Source organism: Diadema antillarum, unplaced genomic scaffold (assembly GCF_040938485.1).
Source record: "Diadema antillarum isolate AM-2024a unplaced genomic scaffold, OU_Dant_1.0 scf00000141, whole genome shotgun sequence".
Taxonomy (NCBI): domain Eukaryota; kingdom Metazoa; phylum Echinodermata; class Echinoidea; order Diadematoida; family Diadematidae; genus Diadema; species Diadema antillarum.
The window spans coordinates 1145963-1156603 of NW_027271030.1; the positions used below are offsets into that span (position 1 = coordinate 1145963).

The 10641-nt window shown below is 38.1% G+C and overlaps 1 protein-coding gene across 1 annotated transcript; it reads right to left on the reverse strand.

Moving 5' to 3' along the window:
* Positions 1-3803: 3803 nt before the first annotated feature.
* Positions 3804-4895, reverse strand: LOC139721263 (orexin receptor type 2-like). Its single transcript, XM_071632585.1, has one exon. The coding sequence runs from the start codon at positions 4893-4895 to the stop codon at positions 3804-3806; it is 1092 nt and encodes a 363-aa protein (XP_071488686.1).
* Between the last annotated feature and the right edge of the window lie 5746 nt (positions 4896-10641).

The window sequence follows — 10641 nt, forward strand, 5'->3', positions numbered from 1 at the left end:
TGTCTGGATGGTCAAGGAATGTAAGGAGTGTAGATGAGATGAATGTTGGATGATAATGTAGGGTGGAAATCACAACGTGGGTGAAAATAAGCTGCTTGGTGGAGGTTGGCGCTCTCTGGATGCTTTTCTAGTTGCGCTTGGGTCAAGCAAGACATCGCTGGGAAGACATTTTCCAATAATAAACGCACCGGGAGGGATTCGAACTCTGGAACGCTAAACGTGTCAACGGAACATGTCACCATACCGCAGTGACATGACACTATGACACTCGAATTCCTCCTTGATATTCAGCACATACTAATACAATGTGCCAAGACTGACCATGAGAATATACGCTGCTACGTGGATTACATGAATTTTGTGAAAATGATGTGTGATAACGCAAGTTTCCTATTCAATATATAATGTGAATGATGTGTCTCATGGAGTAGGAGGGAGTGAGCAAAAGATAAACAGGAGGAGATGGAGAGAGAGAGAAGGAGAGAAAGAGAGATAGTTATTTATATGCTTCAGTTGAGAAGAAAGGGGATATGATATGTTACGCAGTCAAAAAAAATGATACTGTTTTATGTTTGTTTGTTTTTTCCTGTGATTTTCATGAACGATCCCCTTGCTATATCATTTAACACGTGTTCACGGAATGAGAACTGTATAACTGCATATCATGCAGTAGAATACATTTAACCACTTTCACTTTTAAAGGCATAATTTACCATTTGCAGATGACATAAAATCCCAGCATTAGTGCTTTAAAATAGTTCTAAAATGTGAGTTAGGGACAGAAACAACCACTGTAAAAATTTGAATAGGTAGAATCGATGTTAAGTATTATTAAATATACAAAATGTGAACAATAGTTATAATAAAAATGTTTCCACACTAAACCGTCTACAGTTACGGTTTATTGAGAAAAATATAGATATCTCCTTATATTTTAGGCTTTATCGCGAAAATTTTATATGATAGGATGTTTTGTGGTACAACAGACCTACACATATGCATTGAATGTCATATCTTGATTTTTTTTAAAATCACTGTTCCCAAAGGTAAACAGGACCTTTAAGCAAAACAGGACAGGAGCGCACAGCTTTCACTTACACACACACACACACACACACATCACACACACATATATACGTATGTAGCAGCAGCTCATAAACGTTGCAGGAATAGTCTCTCTCTCTCTCTCTCTCTCTCTCTCTCTCTCTCTCTCTCTATATATATATATATATATATATATATATATATATATATGTATACATATATATATATATACATTTAAGTATGTTAAAATTGTGTTCTTACTCGGGTACATAATCATACGTATGTCACATGTTGGTTGGTTGAATAAATGAGGACACCTCAGCGTTTTGACTCGGACAAGTGGAAACAATCGTATGGAAGCCCAAAATATTGCTGTATATTTATCGACAAACTTACAGGCGACAAGAAATACAGTTCTTTATCAAATAATTATATACCTATTTCGTTACATAATTACAATATAGAAACTAATTACAAAGTGTGAAAGCTTCTTTGGTGCTGCGGAAATTCACGAGTTACTGCAGACTTCGTTGGTGGAAAATGCATCCAAAAATTTGCACACTCATGAAGCTCTTTCTAAACATGACAGACGATGTGACGATGTCTGATTCACCAATGCGCATGGTAATACCTGTACAGGTTGCAAGTGTGCACAAAATCAGTATCTGTATCATCTGTATTATACAGTTTCTGACAGTATAGCATCGATTTGATGTCATAGAGATAACAATGTGATCTATCCTATCTACCGTTTACTTCAGGTCTAGTGAACCTATGACCAAAGCAAATACGCTGATGTTTGATTTAACCCAAACATACGAGATATAGACAATGTAATTCTGATCGGATTTGTTGTTTTATGTCTTTTGATTGGGGGGGGGGGGGGTGCTACCCTTAGGAATTCAAAGAGAAAACCTACACGTCTTGAAGCCGACTCTGACATGCACGGATTTAAATGTCTTGAGGACAACATTTCATTGAAATCAAAGAAACATGCATGAAAGAAACAGAACGTCATGGTCGTTTAAAATCTGATACGAAGGAATGTACTTTCAGTTGCGATCAAGAATATAAATTTAGTAAGCTGACTGTTCATGCACACAACTTCGACTGTCAATCTTTTCTGACGTTTATAATGCACTTAAAAGTATTTCATATCCTATGCACCAAATCATTCCAGGCGTTGTTATTGCTAATGTAGTTCATCCGTGAAAACATGTAACTTTCACTTTCAATAACTTTGACTAAATTTATACTGCATTTTTTTTTTTGTGTGTGGTTTACTCCTTCATCAACGTCAATTTCAACAAGAGGTGAGTTCTATTTTAAACAGACCATTCGCTCAGGAGTGACAATCTACGAGACCCAAACTTTCTGTTTCAGTGAAAAACGCGTATTCTTATTAAAGGACATCTGCGTTGAGCACGAGAAGAACGGACCTCTCTCTTAAAAAAGAAAATAGAAAAAGGATGAGGAAAACCAAACTGAGTAACTTTGAAACTAAGAGTAAAATCCTTCGATCAATATTGCTAAATTAGAATATCCCTCATATCTCTTTTGAGACTTTGAAGATAAACGAATCTTTATCATCGGTCAACTTGATTGATGGCTTGAGCATTACCAAGCTCGTTTGTAAACTTCTGATCCACTTGAGGCGGAAAGCGTAAAAGGAAACATACTCGAGCCTAGCAGGATCTTGCCGTTAGCAGAAGATGGCGCTACCTAGCCAAGTTATGGCGTACTTTGACCGAATACCATACACGCATATTACCGGTATGAGGAAGGACACTTTCCGGCTAAGTTCAGTGATATTAACCCACATCCCAATACCTTGGAACAGGGACGATAGGTCTACCTCATTCTGAACAAATGGATATGAAAAAAAAAACCAACAAAGCAAACAAGATGCTAGTTTGTTTTCGTATTTCCTCATTGTCATATGCTGATATTCGTAAATTTTTGGGATAAACATGAAATTAGATATTACCTGCTGCGCGAACCATACTTCTACGGATTAGCGTAGTTGACATTCCAGCTTGTATAGATGTCTAAAGGCTTATTGTATCTCGATAGCGAAAGGTGGCAGGCGGTTTTTTCCCCTGCTGCATAATGTATTGTTTTGACTGTACGGTAAATACACCCTATTGCTTCAATTTCTTATATCAACACTAATATTCCTTCTGGGATGCCAATGTAATATAGAGTGCAATACAGTCATTTATGTCAATCACATTCGTCGAATGACTACGAGTTTATTCTAACCTCTTGTTAAGTCTTATACTACATTAACACCGTATACATATATTATATATATATGACTTATTTGTACCTTAGAACAGTGGTTGCATTATTCGTGCTTTTTTTGTTCCAAAAACAGAACAAAACAAGAAGAGATAAACCTGTTCTCTTGATTTCAGATCAAAAAATAGCCAGAATAATGGATGAAATGAGGGACTTGGACCATTATCTACTAGCAACATGCTTGTGTTTCCGAGTTCAAACGAGACCATATTGGTATTTACATTTTAAAACAATGAGGGAATATCCCATGCAGACAAAAATTGCAGAACTCCTCTACACATGTCTTTCTAGAGATAAGGAGTAGAGATCGCATTCTAAAAGTCGAAATTAAAGTACAATTAGGTAGATCAGTGACATGCATGCTATTATTCGTAACCATTAATCACTTGAAATATCGATTGTCTTTGAAAATGTCTGTGTGTACCAATGATCGACATCAAGGTCCCGTCGATCGCCGATCACAAAACAACGTCTACCTTTCCTTCTTGTGAAGAAGAGGGAAGAGTCTTCGTAGGGTCACTGTCAGGCAAACCACGGAATATTTTGACTTTGAAGGCTCGCTCGAATCCTTTTTGAAACTGCTGATACTGCATGGTGTAGATAAACGGATTTGCACACATATTGGCATATGCGAATACTTTTGTGATTGAGTACCACTTGCTTTGAAAATCTAGTGGACCACCGAGATTATAGACGAGATAGTTAAAGGCGATCGGAGCCCAGCAGATAGCGTAGGTCAGTGAAACGGTGACCATGGTCCTGATGACGTTGCGAGCTGCCCGTCCACTTCTCTCCGACATCATTCGCTTTGCTCGCTGGATTGGCTTGCCGCCGTTAGCCGGCACTGGCGAGGAAATCGGTTGTGGCGCCGACAGATGAGACTGCTTGCGAAGTTTTGAGAGGATGCAGACGTAGCTAAAAGCCATCGTCCCAAGTGGACCTGCGTATGTCACAAAAAATATGAAGACCCCAACTGCACCTTTCAAGATTTTATTTTGCCAATTTGGAAAACACATCCCAGTCGGGGTAACGATGTAAACGGCCGGCCAGTAGGCATCAATGATGAAGCCAGATGACCAGGTTATGATGGACACCACTTTGATTCTCCTCTGTAGTTTGGATGCGGAACTGCGATAGCGAGTCGGATGAATGATGGCGAAGTAGCGATCGGTTGTGATGCAGACCAGGTTAAGGCTTGAGGAGATGAATAGGGCCCACATCACATACTCGGATAGCCAGATCTTGCACAGGAGTTCATCAGACACGCTGGCGGGGTTAAGCTCCTTTTTCGGTAGGAAATGCATGAGAATAAACACAAATGACGTCGTAAAGTCGATCAGGGATTGGTTGATGATGAAGGAGTTGATCAAGCCTCGTAGGGACTTGTCCCTAAAGAAAACAAAGAGTACGACTCCGTTCCCGAGGATTCCAAGCGTGCCAATGATGCCCTCAAGAACATTCCACACCAACGGCACTTCGCTGGATTGTAAATCCGTGCCGTTCCTCGTTCCATTGTCGGCAATCGCAGCGATGGTCGCAAACTCCGACATTGTATATCCGTTTCTTTTGTATGTTCAATTCTAATTTTCTTTTTTTTTTAACTGGGGTAGATTTCGTTTGTTTGTTTGTTTCACTCAGGGTTGCTGCATCAAAATCATGCGCTTAGTTCTAGATCATGTTCAGTCAAGTGGAATTTGCCTGCTGCCTGGAAGAGTGATCGTACACCTCACGTTAATCATCCACTGAGCATTCCTCAAAATGTGAAGGATTACTGGCGCTGACCCTTACAATGCCTCTCCTACTCCTATACCCACGAACCGGCAGAATGTTAGTAGAAATAGTCTGCCCTCTTTTCGGTTTGACTATGTGATAACTCCTTGGTTTGACGCACTCTGTTGTCGTTGCCGCTGTACCTCATGTAAACAGAGCGCTTTATCTGCATCCAGCTCTTTGCGGACGCACTCTTAGACTCTTTCTTCAATGCGCATCCACGACAATGCTGTTTAGAGGCAAGATATTAACTTAATCTTTCTCAGGGCTCCTCGACATAGTAAACTTGACGAGCGAAAAAAGAGGAAAGCAAGAGTTCTTTGCGCCTACGCGGTGACACCGTCTTGTCTGTACGCCGCGCTCCGAGCCAAATGACAACGCCAAGGAATAAATTGACTTTTCATCGTGCTCGTCTGTGGATGTGCTGGTAGGTTAAGCCGTACGACCTTGTCGTTGTGAGATTGGGTCACATATGAACTGGTAACCCGGAATTACCGTCCTCTTTGGTGGAGCATCGGGATCATGATAGTGCATTCGTGCTGACATTTCCGCGTAGAAATCTACAAGAGGAAATCAAGAGGAAGTTAATTTAATGATTACTGTGACAAAACTGTGCATTCCTACGTGTCTATTCGGGAAGGAAAGATTACATAATTGAATTTAGGGACCACAATGCCTGTCACTTACACATCTTTTAGTGTCAATAGCGGAATCTTTCTCGTGTGAAACATGGTGCGCAAGTAACAGGACATGAAAGTGAATAATCTCTGTCATCATTTGCATTGTTTTACTTTGAAATATACTTTCTAAATATTTAACTTCAATGATAAGGACCGGCATTCATCAGAACATCATTTTTGACATGTTGGCAATATGATCGAAGGGCTCCCCACTGTCTTTGATTACCTGTTATAACCCGATTTCAGTAAGTCGTGCAAAGCTACATCTTTATTACAGAAGCTTTTCATCACTTTGAAAAAAAAACACGTTTTTAATCACATCAGGGCACAATTCGAAAATAATGTAAATCAATTTAATGTTCTTGTAAAATTAGTGTCGTGGCTGAACCGCCACCCTCGCTACAAGCAGTTAGACAGTTAATTCATTAGCAAAATGTTTCCGTGTTCTATCCGTTTGACGCACACTTCCCTTTTGTATCATGATATCACTTTTAAGTGGCAAGGACAAGATTTCTGGAAAAGTCATCAATCTATTTGGAAAGACCACATTCTCAAATTAGCAGCCGTAATGATGCCAATACTATTCAAGTCTGGCATTGAAATGTTCACAAGTTTTCCCCAAACATTCCTTCTTTTTTTATATGTAATCAATAAAAGTAAGATGCACATGTACTTCTCATCAAGTCACCGTGTGGCCTAGAAAAGATGCACTTTCGTGGAAATAGACAGTGATAGAGGTAGCAGCGGCTGAATCATCAGTGGTTAAACCTGAAGCTTGTACTCGTTAGAATAGGACCGATTACATGCTATTTTCCACGAACTAATGAATATTGTCTTCATTTCTGTTTAGCATTGTTTGCGGGACAGAGTATATAGGCCTACCAGCTTCGCCGTTGTATATACTTAATTGTTGAAACTAATTCGGCAATTCAATCTAAATCTTTTATTAATTTTTTTTAAAGAACAATACAAATTCTGAAATGTACTTTGTATATTATACTTTGTATTATGTTTTAACCTTTTGCTGGATGAAAATGAACTATAACTGAATTGAAAAATACTTCTCTATCTGTATAACAAAATATAGAATCACACCAAACGAATTCGGCGACGTGCTATAAGTGAATATAAAATTCTACTTACACAACTTTAAAAAGAATAAAACAGTGACAGTGGTTGGAACAATAGTATATGGTTATGATACACGATTTGTTTGGTACATGCTGTAACCTAGCAGTTATCCCCGGCGCATATGGTATACTAGTAACCGTGAAAGTTGAGAAGCATTTCCGGTCTGAAGCGAACTGAGGAAACGTCAAAGGTAACCAACCATGACAAGCAAAAATGTGAACGGAAATGCAAAACAAAATTGCTGACAAGATTTGATAATAAGGCTCAGGATATCTGAATACAAAGGTTCTGCGACTGAATCCTTCGCGGTGACTTTACCCACTACGCCCTCCCCCTCCCCCACTCAAAGTTCCTGACAATTTTGGTGTTGTAATAAATGGCAGGACCATATTCAAACGCGGAAATATCAATACATATAAACACTTTTGTTTTCCTTAATATTTATTGATTTCATTCAACTCATTCTTGAATTAACCTATTCTGGGCGTAATATGAACAAAAACAATATAAATACAATTCAAAACACAATCACATCCATTTTCAATTTACACTGCAAATACATTTCTTCTTCTACATGAAGAACTCTCCAAAAAGGTGTATTTATGTTTTGCCTCAAGTCAAATCTCTTGCCTCCAATATTTAACAGAATATTTCGGTCAGATTCAGAGATTCACTCTTATCCTACCAGACAATCCACAAATTTGCATTTATTCAACCCAAAAACTGTACTCGCACATCATTCTATCAGACACTCCGGCCCTGACACTTGGAATTCCCTTCCCACCGAAATTAAACACATGACCACTTTGTATTCATTTAAGAAGGCTGTAAAACTTAACCTATTTAAGTAGTATTCACCACGATGATATTTTGATTTCTTTATTGTTATGCATTATAATCAAATATTATCAACATGTACGTGATACATGATGCATGTATGTGTGCATACATACTGTATCGATTTACTTATCTATCAATTATGAATATGGGTATGTATGTGTATGTATAGGATAGGTACATAATGTATATTACATATATGAGCATGTTATTCGTATGTATGTATACCATGTGCCTTACCATTACTGTGCACATTTAACCGCGATATATTTTGTTATTTCATGTCAGATAACCACATGTAAGAATGTTTTGTATCCATTTATTACTATTTTCATAGTGCATATTACTACGGCAAAGACAACTGAACGTGTCAATTTTAATAGCAGACGCATTTATTATCATAACTGTAAAGTAGTTGTAAAGTAGTTGGAGTGGTATATATACACTCTGTAATTTTTCCCTTTCCCCCTACCCTTCCCCCTTTTCTATCCCTTATTCTATCCAGAGTAGCTAAGTATAGGGTCTCCATACCGTCAAGCCACGGCTTATTTGGAGACCCTTCTGTTTAAGTTCCCTAAGCTGTTTGTATTTGTTTCATTTTGTACTGAAAACTATGTGTCGATATACTGTTTGTCATAAATGACTTGTACAAAATCTTATCTAATGCAACGGAATTAAGCAGAAATACAACCTTATAACCTTATAACCTTATTATGAATCAATCCCACCAATAATTTCTTCACGAGAAAATATTGACATGTGCCAAACATATATCAACACACCCACACCTACACACGCCCACTTACACATAATCTATGTGTGTGTATGCCAGTTTGTCTAAATATGGCTGTCCTTCCTACACAGCAATCGTTGAATCTTACAGGCTCTCATGTGTCGAGAGTATCAGCACTGATAGATAGGTAGCATTATAAATGTACTTGATTATCATTATCATCATTTTTGGCTGAAGATGACTGTCTTGTGTTTGATTTTAAAAAAAAGTGAGAAAACATCAGTCTTGATTGCATGAGCTATCAAAACTAATCTGGATAGAAAAGTGCGGTATCTTGACACACTGAGAGCTGATTGGCCCTTGCTGTCGATGTTACAACCAATAGGCTGCCTCAAACCAGAGTCTTTGATTGCTAGGAAGTCAAGATCGCGGAGTGCTCAAGGTTGTTATTGTTATTTTTTTCCCTGAAATGATTACTCCCCATTGCATTTTAAACCAGCATTACTTTTCCCCTCAGATCAAAATCTACAATATCTGACCCTGTTGTCTGGAGTAGAGATCAAGGAAATGACCTTGGTTATATTTCTGGAATCGCTACTTGACATGTGAGAAGAAAACATCGCCCGCACCTCGTCAACGTTTCCTCAACTTCATGACGCGCGTCTCTTGAAAACTCGCGATTTCAAAGAAAACAAAAGACAAAAAAGTAACAAATACGAAAACAACGGAAATAACTCGTAATCGACTCGGATGCTATTAGGTTCAGTTAAAGGTAGGGAATTCCATTAGCATGCCTTAAATGAAGAGTTGTGTAAATACAGTGGTATGTTGAAGAGAGTATCATTTTAGAAACTCCCATAAAGTATTGAAAGTGGAAGGTAACATTTAGTACATTTTTATTGACCGTTAGATTTTGAATTGAATTTTTTCGGGGCTCACCGTAAATTCCAGTACATTACTAGGCTACCTTTGCAGACCCATGCACTGCATGTGTGTCCATCATGTATATTTTGTGAAGAAAGTTCATCAAAAACTTACAAACATTTCTATATACATTCTTGCCACACACTCTATATGTTATTACATCAGCTCTTATACTTTTAGATTTGTGTTTATTGATAAAAAAAATACAGAAGACTGCAACAAAAAGGCTTAAGTGTGGCTGACACACAGAACTACTGAGTAGTTGAGTTTTGTGCATTATTCAAAATTGTAGATAACTGTTGACTTCCAAATTTCTCAACAGTGGCCTAAACAAGTCCCCTGAGGTTCATATTTGATGTTTTGCTGCATTTTGGGAGGTCTGTAAAAGGTATCCCCTACCTTTAAACGATTTTGTGTGGTGCAGGTGAACATATCGTATTTAACAACAATCTTCTGGAAATTGATCACTGTAATTTCCTCTTGTTACAAATATGAATATACATTGTAAAACAAACAAAAGAAAACGCAAAATCCCTCGCTACCACTTTTCCTTACCCCAAGACATGAGATCAAAACACGAACATGAGAAATAGGAACATAAAGCCAGTATTTTTCATTAGGAAATGTCATTCGGATTTGTTGGTTCGACCGCTCGTCGTTTTATGATCAGCGAAACAAGTTGCCTTCAAAAGCTCTACTTGAACATTAGTAACTTTGTCTCTGCCTCTCATAAATACGCAAACTTAGAAGTAACTCAGAATAAGTGCTACTGTTCCTCTCATTCTGTCTTATTCTTATCTGCAGACAGGTAAGACAGTATATAGGGAAACGTAGCTTACACGACTAATGAGGAAAAGTCTGATATATACCTTTAAAAGCAGCAACAAGCACCAAACGAAGTAACTCCGTGCCTCTTCTATGATGCATGTACATGTAGCCTACCGATCATCTCAACTTAGTGACACTCATTGCACCGTTTCATTCTCATCTGCTAATGCACATTTTAATCAAATGAATTGACAAAGTTAGCCCCTTTTTAATGCTTTTTCTCCCCAGTAGAATGCATATTCGCTAAGGAGAGCTCAAGGAAGCAACAATATGTTTCCCATGACACATGGAACGCTATCTATGATGATATGTATCTATGCATCATACGCACAAGGTTTAGCTTGGATTTTATTTGAATTATTACACTGAAAGTATAGAAAGGAACATTTGAAT

Excerpts from the sequence above, each read along its gene's own strand:
- LOC139721263 (XM_071632585.1), bottom strand. The coding sequence starts at position 4,895 with ATGTCGGAGTTTGCGACCATCGCTGCGATTGCCGACAATGGAACGAGG.